The sequence below is a fragment of the Brachypodium distachyon genome, chromosome 3 (assembly GCF_000005505.3).
Source record: "Brachypodium distachyon strain Bd21 chromosome 3, Brachypodium_distachyon_v3.0, whole genome shotgun sequence".
NCBI lineage: Eukaryota > Viridiplantae > Streptophyta > Magnoliopsida > Poales > Poaceae > Brachypodium > Brachypodium distachyon.
Genome location: NC_016133.3, coordinates 20,959,062 through 20,976,434, shown reverse-complemented (window position 1 = coordinate 20,976,434; position 17,373 = coordinate 20,959,062). Strand labels below are relative to the sequence as shown.

At 55.9% G+C, this 17,373-nt stretch overlaps 1 protein-coding gene across 1 annotated transcript; it reads right to left on the bottom strand.

The window, feature by feature from the left end:
* Positions 1-421: 421 nt before the first annotated feature.
* LOC100827901 (probable carboxylesterase 15) lies at positions 422-1,746 on the bottom strand. The gene has a single exon (XM_003573725.4). The coding sequence runs from the start codon at positions 1,664-1,666 to the stop codon at positions 614-616; it is 1,053 nt and encodes a 350-aa protein (XP_003573773.1). The 5' UTR covers positions 1,667-1,746; the 3' UTR covers positions 422-613.
* Between the last annotated feature and the right edge of the window lie 15,627 nt (positions 1,747-17,373).

Sequence of the window (17,373 nt, the reverse complement as noted above, 5' to 3'; positions counted from 1 at the left end):
TCCGTTCCCAGCAGATGGACGGCCAGAGATAGGAGGAATAGAGGCATAGAGCATTCGAGACCAAACAAATCTATCTCATGAACATAAAATTCCAGCGAGAAAGCTACTCTCTGATCCTAAATTCTTGATTCAAATTTGTCCAAATATGAATGTATCTATTATTAAAAAGCGTCTAAATACATGTAATATTTCAACAATAATTTATGATCAGAGGGAGTAGTATTCTGATTAGACACATATATGATTCCTGATTAGTTCATTGGCCTTTCCATTTCAGATAAGGCAGACGTACGTACTAATTAATTTAGTTGCTTGTGTCTCTCTCATTACACTATATGGTATTGTAAATTCATAATACTAAAGGTTAGATTTCTGGCACTCCAGGGTTAAAAAGGAGAAGTTTGACCAAAACAAGTAGTAGTTGGGAGAGTTGTTTCGCATGTTTTTTTTTTGACACGTAAGAGTTGTTTCGCATGGAAATAACAAGGGCAACATATGAGCAAGTCGTGTTGAATTATTGCACGCAGAGAGAAAACGCAGATGGCGACATGCATGGAAATGGAATCTGACGTATGCATGGTTGCACACAACACAACGGACGACGGCGATCCGATCACGGCTCAACAACTAGATCATCTGGCTGCCCGACGACCGACGACCTAGCTACGAACCGGGCGATGAGGCGGACGAGCTCGCCGGCGGCCGCGGACGCGGGCTTGAGCCCGAAGAAGCCGTGCTCCTCACCCTGGAACACGACGAGCTCCACCTGCACGTAATCCTCCTCCTTCCCCTTCCCCGCGGCGGCCGCCAAGGCCCTGAGCCGCTCGGCGAACTCCACGGTCTTGTCCCTCAGCAGGTCGCCCTCCGCGGCCACCACGAGCACCGCAACGTCCAGCAGCGGCTCCAGGCTCGGGCTCTCCGGCCCCAGCGGGTTGATCAGCGGGTGGTCCTTGTCGGCCCCCGCCGGCAGGAAGAGGCGGCACAGCGCGTCGCACAGCTCCCTCGTCAGGAACGCCGTCGCCGGCGTGTCCAGCTCCGACCGCGTCGGCTGCTCCGACAGGAATGCCGGCGTGACCAGGATCAGCCCGGCGATGTCCAGGCCCGGCGCCGTGAGGGCCAGGTGGTGCGCGAGGTTTCCCCCCGTGGCTTCCCCGGAGACGAACACCCTGCGTGCATCGGCCGCGTCGGCGAGCCACGGGTTGACGTTGGAGGCGAGCTGGCAGCGGAGCCAGAGGAGTGCCGCGGCGGCGTCCTCGTAGGCGGCGGGGACGCGGTGCTCCGGCGCGAGGCGGTAGTCGAAGGAGAGCACGACGGCGGGGAGCTCGGCGGCGAGGCGGACGCAGCCGGCGTGGAAGCTGGGCCACGCGTAGGAGCCCACGCAGAATCCCCCGCCGTGGAAGTGGACGACCACGGGGAGCTTCTTCTTTGACGTCGTGTGCTCTTCTGATCCTGCGCCCGCCGCTGCCGGCTTGTACATGCGGACGCCGAGGCCGCGGTCGGTGTCGTACACGTCGTTCTTCCACTCCACGCGGCCGTCGTCGACGGTAGGGAAGGGCGGCGGCCCGAAGCGCACCACGGTGCCGTCGCTGAGCAGCTGCAGCAGGCCAGGGCAGTCCTCTACGACGTACGGTTGTGCGGCCGCCGGATCAGCAGCCGAGGTCGCCATTTGCTCTGCTCTTGGGCGGGGAGTCTTGTTCTGCGTTTCGTTTTAGATCGGGCACTTTTTAAAGAACCAATCGTGCTCGTCGTCGATGACCCAAGTTTTAAAATTTATTTTATTTACTTTTCTGTGATAACTTCCTCCGTCGAACAAAAGATGTCTCAATTTTATTAAATTTGAATGCATCTATACACTAAGTCATGTCTAGATAGATCTAAATTTTAACAAACTTGAGACATCTTTTATTGGACGGAAGGAGTAGCATATATAAACGATATGTGTCTATCAATGACACGTTTCTGTCATTTTATGTGTTTTAAAATTAATACATGTCCATGTGAGTCAAAATACTAAATACTAACGCAGATAACACGGTTAGTCTATAGTAATGAATACTTCAAATAAAAATACGAAAATCCCAACAACTATCACCTATGGAGCGAGTAGGCTAATGACAACATTTATGATTTTTTCTCTAATTTTCTCGTTTTGAATTCAAAATTTGAGCCTAAAAAAATGCCATTTTTTCTACAAAGAATTTGGCCAAATTTTAACAGCAGGATGAGAGCATGATTTCTGATTATTATTTTTCCATTTCTTCAGAATTTTTTGAAGTGAAAAAATATTAGTGGACTCGTTCAAAACCTGTCACGTATGCAAAAATCATCTTTTGACTTGGATGAGGGGTAACTAAAAAGGTATGAATAGTCAAGGTTGTATTATAACCGGAAACTTTGTGATTAGCTTAGGATTGTAATATACTAGACAGAATGGCGCGCTCCGCCGCGCCGCAAAAAGTCAGCGTGTACTGTTTTCGCCCGTGGATGCAGGCAGGATTCATTGCCCGGATGATCAGTGGGACGCATGGTGTACTCTGGAGCCATTCTAACTAACCGAACGGGAAGGAGAAAACACAAATTCACACACGGGCATCAGTGGCCATGAATGGCTGTAGTGCTACGCGCCGATTGTAGGTGGGAGGTTTTGCTTACGTAATAAAAGAAAGATAAATTAGAGCAAATTCATCTGCGATCGTTTTAGGTGCTTAATAAGATCACGTGTAAGGCAGCATAACCAGATCACGACGCGTCTCTTCATCATACATTCGCATTGAGCGGCAGAAACACGGCCAAAAGAGGGCGCGCAAAAGCGACGTAACTGGAAACAAGGGTGGGCGCGCGTAGTATTGAACGTCAATTATACAAGGCACAACACGTGTTCAGATGTTCATTACGGATGGCTGAACTGGTGATGACGTTTACGCTAAACATGCCTAGTTGAGCCCCACGGTGGGACATAACGGAACATGCATGCCTCACGTTTGATGCAGATTCATAGCTCCGCGACGCAGCACTTGCGTACGAAACAAACAGAAAGATGAATACGCGAAAACTACGACCAAATAAAAAAGAATAAGGGAAAAAAAACGGCAGGCATTACAATCATATAGCGGCGCAACCTAAGCATCATGCATCCGTCTCCTCGCCGCTGTTTTGCTCCAACATTTCGGAGGCTAGATTTGAAGTTTCTTCGTCCAGCGTTGTCTGAATCCATGAAACTATCTCACGGGCATCACGCGCCGGGCATGGTCGCTCTGACGAGCTCACAGAAGCAGTGTACTCATTCGTCCCGGAAAAGCACATGCCGTCGCACCTATTCTTGATAGACTGCAATCTATCAAGTGTTCGAGCCCAACCCTTCTCTAGAAGCGGTGATTTCCGTAAAGCTTCGCGGTGGACACGGAGCATAGCGTCAATACACCACCGTCTCATGACAAAGGTTTCGCCGACACTTGTTGAAGCGAGAACGATTTATGTCGTCAAAGCGAACGCCATGCTCAATCCTAAGCGTGCGAATCATGCATCCTGCAGCCTTCTCCTCTGCGTCTTGGACGCCGGACGTGTGGCTCCCAGATGCTTTAAGAACTCGCGAACAACCTTCGTGGCAGCACAAACGCACGGTTATTTCTACAGTGCTTAAGAAGCAGCCATCGGACCAACTGGTAGAATATACCGCAGGAGACGTGGAAAGCTGCTTCACCGCCTCTGCAAGAACCAGACGTCGGGGTACACGAACAAGGCAACGCTGGACTGAAGAAGACAGGCACGATACGCGAAGAAATCAGTGAAGGCAAATGAACCTTCAAGTGGACGGGATGCAAGAGAAAAAGAAGAAAAAAGGACGCCTACCGACACCGCTGGAAGCCATGTCGCAAACAAGAACAGAGCGCTTTGAAAGCGCGCTACTCCTTCTGAATATGTCAAGCAGCACAGAAGGGTATGCATGAATCCACAGGCGGGTGGGCTATATGCGCGGACAAGATATATAAGCGCACCCTCTACCGCCTTTAAGGATTCTTGCTAAACGAGCACGGAACCTCTCACTTGCGCGCCACGTTGCGATAAAGGTAAGGAGGGCCAGACACGTCTCTCTCGCGCGAAACTTCAAGACCTTCCTGCCTCAACACGCGTACTGAAATGATGTAGACCAAAAAATTTAAGCTGCCATGCTAAGTCCAGTCGGTCATACATAGGTCATTCTAGCGCTATGAATGGATATATGCTGTCTGTTTTGCGGCGTCTCCAACATTTTCATTTTGTCAGTACAAACCATCATCTACTACAACGGATCCACACACGTGCATGATTTCTACGTCCATTCACCCGTCAGGTGGCCATGGTCGAAGTTTTGCAACTGTTGTTAGGAGAATAATTCCTGTCCGTTCCTATATCACTCTGCTATCTATCAAAGTGTTTTAGACCGTTTTTATGTACTTTGTACACGCCACTGGTAACGCATCGACCGTTCACAGAAGCAGACTGCACCTGCAGACGAAAAAGAATAACTCCGGCCGCGTATATCCCACTGTGTATACTCATCACAGCATTACAAATTCAGACCAACCAGCATTACTTTTTTACTTCTTAACATACATGCTTGTACAAATTTACGTGCGGAGGCAACAACTCATGGTAAACATTTACGCACATCAACGTTGTCTTGACCACCTAAAAATATATACCACCTCTCTGGGTATACGCGAGCAACATTTAGGCCAAGAGGAAACAAGACTTGATATGATAAGCATCCACACACGTCGACTATATATATATATTATATTACATACATGAGGAATATCAAGTGAAACTGGATTTCAGTGAAAACCTACACTTTACACATAACCCCCCTTTTACCCACTAGTGACCTGGTTCATTGGATTTAAAACGGATGGCATAGATCAAAAGTGGGGTTTCTAATCAACCACTTACTACACTTTACACATAACCCCCGCTTTTACCCACGATCAGAAAACTCACTCGTGAGGAAACTCTCCTTGGCTGTTCGTCTTCCTCGTCGATTCGCATCCGTTCTCGTGTCAGACCGGACGATCGATGGCGCCACCGGCCGTGAGCTCTCATCCTCCGCCGGACATGGGAGATAGTCTCCACCGAGGCCCTCGTTCTCACACCCTTGCAGATCCGTCCCCTCCCATGCAATTCTGCGTCCTCGTAGCCCTGCAGCGTTAAGCGTACTGAAATCCCATCTCTGATGATTGAGGATCCTGGAAGATGTAAAGCAAAAATATTTATGTCATGTCCGCAATAGCTCATGCCTGGAGTTTCATGTAGATCTAGACAAACTCAATGCCCGTAGGCTGTAGCTTATTTATTCCTTCTCTGAACATATATGGAAACCCAAAGTTCATGCTTGATGTTTCCAAACTAATTATTTTATCTCCGAATGTTAGTACTGACTATTGCAGTCAAGTAAAGAGCTCTCTGGTTTGTTTTCTCAAGCTGAATACTGAGCCAAGTGCCCAAGTAAGAGCTCTCTAGTTTGTTCTGTCAAACTGAATATCATAGATCCTTATGTCTGAAATGTTATTCATGGCAGATTACTGCAACCTTTCATACCAGTGGCTCATGGGGTCCCACTGATACGGGTCGCGTGGGTCGTCAGTGGTAATGCCTCGTCAGGTTGACCTCCCGGGAACGATAGGCTCGGGAAGCCTGCCCCAAGGAGACGGTCCTTGGTGGAAACAAAGCTAAGGGCCGAAATAGATGAAGCGCCCGAGAACTCTTATCCCGGAAAATGGAAGAAACGCCTCCCCGGCAACTGGCCGGGTGCGCTAGCAGGGAAGGGGCACTCCAGCACCCCACGCTCGGGCGTGCCGGCGGGGCACGCAAAACAGTGAAGACAAGACGAGACAACGGGCGCGGTGCATTTAATGCACCGACCGGAGTCACTTCGGCAGGCTAGTCTTGCTCAGCAAGGCTAGAGCGTCTACTCTACAAATCATTTTTTTTCTACCGTGTACAGTGCACTGGGCGCTGCATGGCGCCCAGCGTGGATCAGCGACAGTGTAATTCTTGTGGCGGTGACACGGTCTAGGAGACGTGTCACGCAGCATGCATCGGCACCTGTGGTATCCCCTTGTCTATAAGAGGAGGACCAATGCCACCGGTCAAAGGGTTCCGACCAGTTATGTTCTAGCTCTAGTTAGAGTGATAGCCATGTAGCTCCCCGGGAACCCCCGGGGCTCCCTGTCACCACACAGGTTATCTTGAATACAACTCCAAGCAGGACGTAGGGTGTTACAACTCCGGGTGGCCCGAACCTGGGTAGATTCTCGTGTCGACACTTCATGTCTTTCGTCACGCCGGCGATCGCCGGAGCAATTGCCTCGTCCTCCACCGAACCAAAAAGGGGATGGTCAGCATCCCCGGTGCCGGAGATCCGTGCTCCGACACAACCAGAAAGAAAATTACTCCATCTAATTGATGACATAATATATCCAATATTTTGGTTGCCTTTGACAACCTCAAGCATTTCATATCTGATTGTTGCCAGACCGCGTCGCGTGCGATGCCCACGGAGTCTCAGCCCACACATCCGTCGGTCGGAGAACCGGCAGCCTCCCACCCAAACCGCGACAGAAGCCATCATTGCCGCGCGTGTCATGGTGCGCTACGAGCCACCACAAGGCACGCCAGCCCATGACGTGTGGAGTGCGGAGCTGGATGTGCTCCTCGCGCTCAATGCCCAACAGCCGCAAGGCGAGGGCGGCCCGGCCTGTTCGAGCCGGGAACAGAACCCAGGACGCGGAGACACGCCCCACGTCTCGGGACACGGAGAGCACCCTCCCCCGTCGGGAGGGCAAGGTGACGAGGATCCCAAGGGATACTCGGACTCGTCACCGACCGTCACGCCAGGTGATGCGGGAGGCGTCCTGAACGCCCGCCAGCAGGAAGACCTCCGCCGGCGCGTGCAGCGCAGGCGCCGACACAAGGCAGAGCGCCAGCGCCCCGAGGAGCGGGAAGACGCTCCCATGGGCGCCGATGACGGCCGTGTCGCGTTCACTCGCGAGCTGCGCCGGGTGACATGGCCCCACAAGTTCCGAGCACCAACGCTCGGGACGTACAACAGGACCGTGAATCCCAAGGATTTCCTCCTGACCTACACGTTGGGCATGCACGCTGTCGGTGCCGACGACAAGGTCAGGGCCAACTGGTTTCCGATGGTCCTCAAAGGATCAGCGAGGACTTGGTTACTCAACCTGCCCGCCGGGTCCATAGCCTCCTGGGCTGACCTGCACGAGCAGTTTGTGAACGCATTCCAGGGCGGCTACAAGTGCCCGGGAACCATGGTGGAGCTGCACACGGTAGTGCAGAAACCGAGGGAGACGTTGCGGGACTTCACCAACAGGTTCTCCAACCTCTCCTACTCCATCCCAGAGGCGGAAACGGCCGCCATAATCAACACGTATGCCATCAACGTCCGCGACCCGAAGATGCGTGAGAAGCTGAACACGCACCGGATCCGGACTACAAGGGATCTGTATGCTCTCACGCACAACTGCGCGATGGGCGAGGAAGGGCGCTTGGCGCTCGAACTTGCCGCCAAAGCGGCAGCAAACCCACCCGAGGGCTCCGGGAAGAAGGGCTCCCGGAAACGCGGCGGGAAGCAAGTGCTTGCTGCGGAACCTGGGGCTCCCCAAAGACCCACCAAGAAGGCGTCGGCGGCGGGAGCATCAGGTAGCAAGCCGGCGGTGGCCGCGCGCTGCCCCATCCACACCAACGCCACCCACGACGCGCAGGACTGCCGCACACTCCAGACCATCAAGGAGAAGCGCTAGCAGCGCCACGAGGAGCGCCGCGCTACCAAGGTGTGCTTCAACTGCGGGGACATCGGGCACCTCTCCCGAGACTGCCCGAACAACCCCCGCGGCGGAGCAGGCCGGGGCGCAGCCGACGGCGACAAAGGAGAACCCGCGGGGGGTCGCGGTCAAGCCCGCGGCCGCAAGGACCAGCCCCCCGGGGACGCGACAAGCCTCGCGCCGAACAGCGCGAGGATGACTGCAGTGATGACGCCGACGAGCCTGGCTTCCAGGAGCCCCGCGACGTCGCCTGCATCCACGGAGGAGCGTACGCTCTTATGTCTCACGCTGCCGTGAAGCGGCTTACGCGTGAGGTCTGCGCCCTCCTCCCTAGCGTGGAGGCTTAGTAGCCGTTGAGGTGGTCGCATGTGCCGATCACCTTCAACTCGGACGATCATCCGATCCATCCCTTGGGGTCAGGGGTACTCCCCCTCGTGGTGTTGCCGATCATAAACAACGTGACGGTGACCAAGGTACTGGTGGACAGCGGGGCGAGCCTCAACCTCCTGTCCGCCAAGCTGGTGGAGACGCTTCAGCGGCGCTTGGAGCAGATGAAGCCCACCGACCTGTTTCGGGGGATCAACCCCGGAGGGGTGCAGCCCATGGGGCGAATTACGCTCCCGGTGACCTTTGGGTCCCAGGAAGCGTTTCGGACTGAGCACATCGTTTTCGATGTAGCTCACACCCCGTTGCTGTACAACGGGATCATTGGTCGGCCGACGCTGATCAAGTTCATGGCGGCAACATATTGCGCCTATGGCGTGATAAAGATGCCGTCAACATACGGCAACCCATTGCGCCTACGACTTGAAGGACGCTGCTTGGTGCGTGGGCGAGGTCGTGAAGACCTTCGTAGTGGCGGACCCCGGCGACTATGACGTTGCCGGGAACGAGGATCCACTTGCGGGTGAACAACCCGCACATAAGAAGGCACGAGCTGCTCCTGAACAAGACACTGGAGGCAGCTCCAGCTCCAGCCCACGCGTTGGCAAGGGCGCGAAGCTGAAGGAGGAGGGCACCAAGGTCTAGAAGGTGCCCCTGCATGCCGGCAATGAGGCACGCACCGTCTCCATCGGTGCGAGCCTCGGTGACAAATAGGAAAGCGCCCTCGTCGCCTTCCTCCGGGAGAACTCTGACGTGTTCGCTTGGGAGCCGTCAGATCTTCCCAGAGTCCCTAGGGAGGTGATCGACCATCGGCTGGCGATGCGGCCAGACGCGCGGCCCGTCAAGCAGAAGGTTCGCCGGCAAGCACAGGAACACAAGGACTTCATCCAACAGGAAGTGGAGAAGCTCAAGAACGCCGGGGCAATCAGGGAAGTGTTGTACCCTACTTGGTTAGCAAATCCTGTTGTAGTCCCTAAGGATGGAAATAAATTGCACATGTGTGTAGATTTCACTGATCTCAATCGTGCATGTCCTAAGGACCCCTTTCCTGTACCCTGTATCGATCAAATAGTAGATTCTATAGCAGGTTGTGAGTCTTTGTGCTTTCTGGATGCCTTCTCCGGCTACCATCAGATTAAGATGGTAGTCGAAGACGAGGAGAAAACAGCATTTATCACCCCGGTTGGCTGCTACTGTTACAAGTGCATGCCTTTTGGGTTGAAGAACGCGGGCTCGACATTTCAGCGCGCCTTGCGCGAGTGTCTGGGACCCCAGCTAGGCCGGAATATCGAGGCCTACATGGATGATATCATCATCAAGTCGCGGCGTAGGGACTCGCTCATCGGCGACCTGCAGGAGACGTTCAACAACCTCCGCAGGATCAAGCTCAAGCTTAACCCCAAGAAGTGCACGTTCGGTGTGGACTTGGGGTACTTGCTGGGCTTCCTGGTGTCTCACGGGGGAATCGAAGCCAACCCACAGAAGATCGAGGCGATCGAGAAGATGGAGGCACCCCGCAAGGTTAGAGACGTCCAACGCCTCAACGGGTGTGTTACGGCGCTTGGGCATTTCATCTCAAGGCTGGGCGAGCAAGCCCTGCCTTTCTTCAAGGCGGAAACGGTGTTCCAGGACCAGAAGCAGTACCTGAAATCGCCGCCCGTCCTCGTCGCCCCGAAGCCGGGCGAGCCGTTGCTGCTGTACCTGCCAGCGACGGACCAGGTAGTGAGCTCCGTGCTTGTTGGCGAGAGGGAAGAGCAAGTCCCGGGGGCTGAGATGGAAGGGCCGGGGGCTCCCGGCGAGTCGAAGGAACCCCCGGCTCCCACCTCTGCCCCTGGACCCGAGGGACAGCCCATGCAGGCTGCCCCCCGCAAGCGGCTAGTGCACATCCCGTGTACTTCGTCAGCACGGTGCTGCGCGATGCCCGGGTACGGTACCCGCAGGTCCAGAAGCTTCTGCTTGGGATCCTGCTCGCTTCAAGGAAGCTACGCTATTACTTTCAGGCGCACAGCATCATGGTGGTGTCGGGGTTCTGCCTAGAGCGGGCCCTCGTCAACCGTGAAGCCACCGGGAGGGTGGCCGAGTGGAGAATGGAGTTGGCGGAGTTCGGGCTGCGTTTCGCAAACACCAAGAGCATCAAGAGCGCTACTCTTGCCGACTTCGTCGCGGAGTGGACATCGACGGGCGTAGAGGAAGAGGAGCCGAAAGTGACCCTTCTCGGCAGATTGGACGAAGGGCGCTGGGTCATGTACTTTGATGGCGCCTTCTGCCTGCAGGGCGCCGGAGCCGGAGTGGTGATCGAGTCACCCACTGGAGATCAGCTCAAGTTCGTAATACAGTTCGACTTCGCCAACTCCACCAACAACACGACAGAGTAGGAAGGGTTGCAAGCCGGACTACGCGCGGTGAACGCCCTCGACATAAAGCGTTTGGTTGTTCGCGGGGACTCCCAACTCATGATCAACCAGGCAAACAAGGACTACGACTACCCGCAAATGGCAGCGTACGTGGAGGAAGTGCGAAAGCGGGAGTCCAAGTTCAAGGGGCTCCGGTTTGAGCACGTGAAGCGCAAGGACAACTTTGGTGCGGATGAACTGTCCAAATGGGCAGCGAAATGCAGCAAGGTGCCTCCTGGTGTGTTCGTACAGAGGCAATCAAAGCCCTCTATCGATCCCAAGACGGTTGCCGGGGAAGCCCCTCCGGCAACTCAAGGAGACCCCGCGGCTGCGTGGGACCATGCCACCAAGCTTGTGGCATGCACGAGCCAGGAACCTCCACCCTGTGGGACGTATATTATTCGTTACCTCACGGACGGGACCCTCCCAGAGGAAGACATTGCCGTGGAGCGAGTAGCCCGGCATGCCAAAATGTACGCCCTGGTGGACGGGGAACTCTACTGGAGGCGTCCTAACGGAGTTATGCTCCACTACGTGCCCTAGGAAGAAGGGCACACGTTGCTGGAGGATATACGAGGCACATGCTCGCACCATGTGGCCTCCAAAGCGCTAGCTGGGAAAGTATTTCGGCACGGCTTCTACTGGCCAACAGCATTAGCCGACGCCGAACAGTTGGTCAAGAGTTGCGTAGCATGTTAGTTTCACGCCAAGAAGAGCAACCAGCCAGCGCAAGCCCTGCAAGTCATCCCGTCCTCCTGGCCGTTCGCGGTCTGGGGGCTGGACATTGTCAGCAAGTTGCCGAGAACGGTTGGGGGCTACGAGTACTTGCTCGTGGCCATCGACAAGTTTTCGAAATGGATCGAGGTGGAGCCTGTTCGAGGCATCACGGCACAGGCGGCCATCAAGTTTTTCAAGGGCATTGTGTGCGGTTTGGTGTGCCTAACGGCATCATCACCGACAATGGCACACAATTCACTAGTGCGGTGTTCCAAGCTTACTGCGAGGACATGGGCACTAAGATTCACTTTGCCTCTGTTGCTCATCCGAGGAGCAATGGGCAAGTAGAGCGAGCCAACACAGAGGTGCTGCGGGGGCTCAAAACGAGAACCTTTGACAAGCTCAAGGGTCTCGGGAAACACTGGGTTGAAGAACTCCAGCCCGTTCTGTGGTCACTGCGGACCACACCAAGTCGGGCGACGGGTCAAACTCTGTTTGCCCTCGTCAACGGGGCAGAAGCTGTGCTGCCCCTCGAGCTCAAGCATGGGTCACCTCGGGTACGCGCATACGGCGACAAGAGCCAACACACGCAGAGGATTGATGACCTTACCTTCATCGAGGAGATTCTATGCCGGGCTACTGTGCGAGCTGCAGGCTACCAGCAGGGACTCCGTCGTTATCATGACAGGAGAGTCCGTGCCCGAGGGCTCGAGGTTGGAGATCTCGTCCTGCGCCGGATACAAGGAACGAAGGCCGGGAACAAGTTGACTCCAATATGGGAAGGCCCTTTCCGGGTAGTGCAGGTAACCAGACTAGGGGCTGTCTGGCTGGAAACTGAAGAAGGCTTGCCGGTGCCCAATAGTTGGAAAATTGAGCACCTGCGCAAGTTCTACCCGTGAAACGATGGCGCCTTACCCACGGGTGACGCTGCGGCAGCGTGCCTCTTTAAGCTAGTGTAGCCGGGCGAGGCCCGATTGTAATCCGCTAGCACAAAGTTGAACAAAGATAAGTGTTGCTTCAATGAATACCATGCTTTGCTATTAATGTGTGCTTCTGTCTCCTGCTGCCGGAACCCCAAAAACCAAGCTCGTTTTCGGGACGTCCCGGGACGAGGCCTAGCAGTTGTCGGTGTTGGGGAACGCGGTATGCTACGCTAGCACAAAATAAAATTTTCTACCGCTTCCGCCCGGATCAATGCTGTAGATAATGGATCACGAGATTACCACTAGACGCGCAGACCCGTAGCGGAAGTAGAGTCGATGTAGCGCGTCGATGCCGAGTAGTCGAACAGCCTGCTCCTCCTCGCCGATCCCACGAACAGTTCGTCCAAGCGCCGCAGGTGCAGCGCCTCCGAGGTATCCACACGTACAGGGAGGAACTCCGTGCGGCGGACTGCTAGATCCGATCGCAAGGCTTTGGGCGTGGAGGTGCGACGGCCGAGTCTAACTCGCGTCTCAACTAGGGTTCACCCTAGACGGGTTGGTCTCCTCCACTTATATAGACGTTCCTAGTGGGCTCAACACTTGAGGCCCATTAGGAGTCCAAGCCCGATACGAGTTGGATCCGATCCAACTCGGTTCCCACCCCTTAAGCGTGTGACCCTTCAGGTTCGCGGTCAGTCAGCCACGACTACGAGCTCGGACTGCGGGCCCGAGTAACACCTTACTCGTCCACTGGCACCGACTCAAGTCGATAGTTGGTAGCGGCGCCTAGCAGCACGTGCCAACTCCCGAGTAACCACAAGGTATATTGACGAACCATACAATGTGTCATATGCAACATTCCTTTTGCCTCGCGATATGTGTGTCGAGCTCAAGGCGAGTGCGTGTCATCCTTGTGGATAGCTCGAGTCTCTTCTCGTTCCTGTGATACAGATTCCCGAATGGGTTAACACTTAACCCAAGTCGCATGGCCATGCTTTCCGAATCTGATCACTCGAGAGGGCCCAGAGATATCTCTCCGAACAAGAGGGGCAAATCCCATCTTGATCAACCATGACTCGCAGTATGCTTCTCAGCAAACCCGAAAGCTACCTTTATAACCACCCAGTTACGGAGTAGCGTTTGGCAACCCCTAAGTAGGCCGATTCACATCCCAAGCTCATACGATGACCTCAGGTCTAGGACTGGCATATACATCGTACTTGAGACTAACAAATGACAATCATCTCGTTGTGTCTCAGTGCGGGTCTGTCCGACTCAACAATCTCATTGTCGAGTCCATGCTATCAGTCGGCAACACCTTGCCCTATGACTTGTGAAACATAGTCATCATACTGATTCACATTGCTAGTCTAGATTATGTGTCCGCATAACCTCAATGACTAGGGACCATTAGAACAACATCATAGAATACATAGTCTCACAAACAAATCACGTATTTATTGATACATATCAGTGATGATGTTCAAGGACAATAACAATAACTCATGAATACATAGGAAATAACATCATCACATGATTGCCTCTAGGGCATATCTCCAACAGTCGGACCCATCCGCAACGTGCTACGTGCCAGCAAGGCACCATGGAAGTATGAAAATGCTCACACCCAAGTCTGAGGTCGACTCTTCTGTGCCCGGGGGCAGGGAGGCAGGAGGTTATCCAGTTTTGTGCTAATTTTCGTGCATATCAAAATGTTTTGTGATGCACCTTGGGCACTGCAAGAATCTGACATGCAGGGTAAAGATGGGGCGAAGGCACACTATGATGCTCGTGGGGTGGTCACGGGTGTCGTCGTCTTGTGAATAAGTTGTACATATATGGCAATTACTTCGAGGCTTGATGCAGAAAACTGAGATAGGGCCGGTGCCTCCACGCGGCAACTAGTGGTCCCGCGCCTGTGGAGGCAAGGGCAGCGCTTCGGCTATTTAAAGACTGGGGCAAGCGCAGCACCAACAACGGGCAAGAAAGCAAGAGATGTCGCATAGTGGCGATGGTGGTGCATCCCTCTGCGCTTGTCGCTGAGGGTGTTCCCACCATCGCGGCCTTGCCACATCTCTTATGGAAGGACACCAGAAATGGCGACGCAGCAGGCGAGGGGCGTCGCGAAGACGCTGTGGTGGTGCATGCCTCCGTGCATTCCGCTGGAGGGTGCACCGCCACGGCGTCTTTGCCACGGCTCTCAATAAGGTGCTCCAAGAGCAAAGAGAACGGAAAGCTAAGTACTTCGTTTTGGGTCCTTGGCTCTTCCTTTAGTAGCACTGGTTTGCCAAGGAAAGCTCGGTCCCCATGTTGCCGGAGCGTAGGAAGGATGCGTGCGGGGAGAGGACACCCCCCACACGTGGCTCGTGGGTCCGTCCCGGAGGTGTGCGCGCTGGGGTAGTTAACCCGCAGACGGAGTGACTGGCCGCTGCTGTTTGGTCCTATGTCGGCACCGCGGGTCCATCCTGGCTTCCTAGTCTGGCCAAGCATGTAGTTGGCGAGTCCCCGGATACGCATGCTTAAAACACGAAAGGACAGAGCCTCTCCCCAGCAAGCTAGTCTTAGGCAGAAAAGCAAGTAAAGTAGCATTGGAAATAATAAAGCTTGAGCAAACGAGTTCACAAATAGCATTTGGAATGACAAGGAAGGGCTAACACAAAAAGTTCTAAGGCGCCTTGCGCCACTTGCAGGGAAATAAAAATAAACAAAAAAACAGACAATCATGCAGGAGGCGCTCCCGGCGTGTCAGCGTCGGCGTCACGTGCATCCTCGGCGCCGGGGACTTCTCCGGCGATCTCCTCGTCAGCGGCTTCGGCTTCATCGACCTTGCCGTGCATCCGCGCCACCATCTCGTCCACCCCGCCCTGCGGCGCTTCCCGGTGGGTCTTGGCCTCTTCCTCGTCCGACCAGGCGTCGAAGACCGACTCGAACGAGAAGTCGGGGTGGGCAAAGTGGACCCGGATAAGGATTTGTCCGGTGACCTCCTTGGCTGCAAGGCCGACCTGCCGGTCCCCAAAGGCCGTGACGTAGTTCTGCAGGCCGCTCAGCCGGCCAACGAAGTCTGCGAAGGAGGTGAACCTGCCCATGTTTGCCCCGTCGAAGGAGGTCACCGGGATGTCGAACCGCTGCAGGGCCTCCACCGCCGAGTCCGCCAGCTTCTTCAGCCTGGCTACCTCCCCCGTCCTACGGGTCCGCAGCTCGGTGCACGCACCGCGAGCCTCCTGGGCCTGCAGCTTGTGCTCGCGGCACTCGGACTTCAGCCTGCCGATCTCGGACGCCTTCTTGGTGTTGTCCTCGTCGATAAGCCGGAGTTCCTGCCGCGCCGTTTCAAGCTCGCCCTGAAGGGACGAGCTGGCATCCTGGGCGGCCTTGAGCTGCCCCGCGAGCTCGCGCTCCTGGGAGCAAGCCCGGTCCTGCAGCTCCTACTCCCGGCGGGCCGAGGCTTCGATTGCTGTTGTAGCCGCCGTCTCCAGCTCTCCGACCTCGCGGCGGAGGCGTTGCATCTCCAGGGAGTAGTTGGACGCCCCTGGAACGAGTTCAGAGCCGCCTGGTGCTCCTCCTCGCTCTTGGTGTGCGTAGCCTTCACCGGCTCGAGCTCCCGCTGGCACTCTTGTTGGAGGTCCCACAGCTGCCGGAGGACGTCGACCTCCGGCACCCATTGCACGGCAGGCGTCGCCCTAGCCTGTTGCGCCTGCTGTAGCTTCGCCCACAGCCGTTGCAGCTCGGTGCGCTGCTCCTCCGCCTCCCGTCACGCTGCGCCCCGTTTCGCCACCACGCAAGCATGGTGCTGCTGTGTGTTGTTGAAGAAATCGACAAACATCCGCTGCTGCTGCCAGATGTTATTGATCACTTGGTGAACTTGCTGGAACATGCTGGGGTCGAAAGTAATTTGACCCCATGACCGCCCGACGAGCTCCCCTGCTCCCGGGCTGAAGGCGGCTCCGGCAGAGGAGGAGGACCCCGCCGCAACCGTCTGGGATCCCGAGGGTGCGTCGGGATTTGACGACGCGCCCCCGGCTTGGCTGAGCCCCGCCGCTCCTTGCCCATCTAGAGGGGTGGGCTGGGGGCTCGGGGGCTTTCCAGAGCACCGCTGCCTGCTCCGGCTGGCGGAGGCTGTTCCGTGTCACTTGCCATAAGGGGCGCCATCTGCATGGCGTCACATGCGGCAGCAGTCGCGGCCCCGGCAGGCACCGGGGCAGATTGTTGGAGGGCTCCGACGGGGGTAACCTCCGCCAGAGCATCGTCGTCGACCTCGCCGGTGAGGTCGATTACCCGCACCTCGGTGGGCACGGGCGCAGCCGGAGCGTCCCAGGCAACTGTGCGAAGAGCATTTGCGTCAGTCTGGAAGATGGCACAGATAAAAAAATGTTGAAGCTTGCACGTACCTGCAACCAGGCCGGTGCCCTACGAGCTCGAGTCGGGGACCCTTAAGTCCCCAGCGGCCGCGTCGTCTTGGTCACCACCGCCCATCGAGTTTGAGCTAGGAACGTCTTGTACTGGCCTGCCCCCACTTCCTCGAAGACCTGGGAAACGTAAAAAAAAGCGCTAAGCAGACATGTAAAATTCGCAAAATCCAGAGCGTTCAGAAGAACGTCGAACTCACTCCTCCAGTTTGAGCTTGAGCACCCTGTCCGCCAGGATGCTCCTTGCTGGGGGGCCGCTTCGTGCGGGGGGAACTGGCGGAGCCACCGGGGGAGCCAGAGTGGCTGCTGCGACCGCATCGCTGCTGCCGGAGGCCCCAGTCCCCATGCCGGCTTGAGGTTCGTGAGGCTGCGGGCTGGCCTCCTGCCTGCTCGCCCGCTCCGCCGCAGACCGCCTCACCAGAGGGACGTCGTCCTCCTCCGGCGCGACCCTGCTGGCTTCTGGGGGGGGGGGGGGGGGCGACCCTGCTAGCTGCCGGGGGAGCGTCGTCGGAGTCTCCTCCGACGCCCAGTGAGGAGTCGTCGGAGTCCGAGTCCTCCGGCCTGGAGGAGCCTTTGCCTTGGCCCCCCTTCCCCAAATCGGCAGCCGGCTCCTTGCCCTTGCGGGGCCTCGCAGAGCGGGAGATCCCGGGCTCCTAGGTTCGGGATCCCAGCGTGGAGCGGGTACGTTCCGAGCGGCGGCACCCAGCAGGCTTCGTCTTCGCCAGTGATGCCCTTC

What these genes read in the sequence shown, in the direction of transcription:
- LOC100827901 (XM_003573725.4), bottom strand. Translation starts at nt 1,666, where the DNA reads ATGGCGACCTCGGCTGCTGATCCGGCGGCCGCACAACCGTACGTCGTA.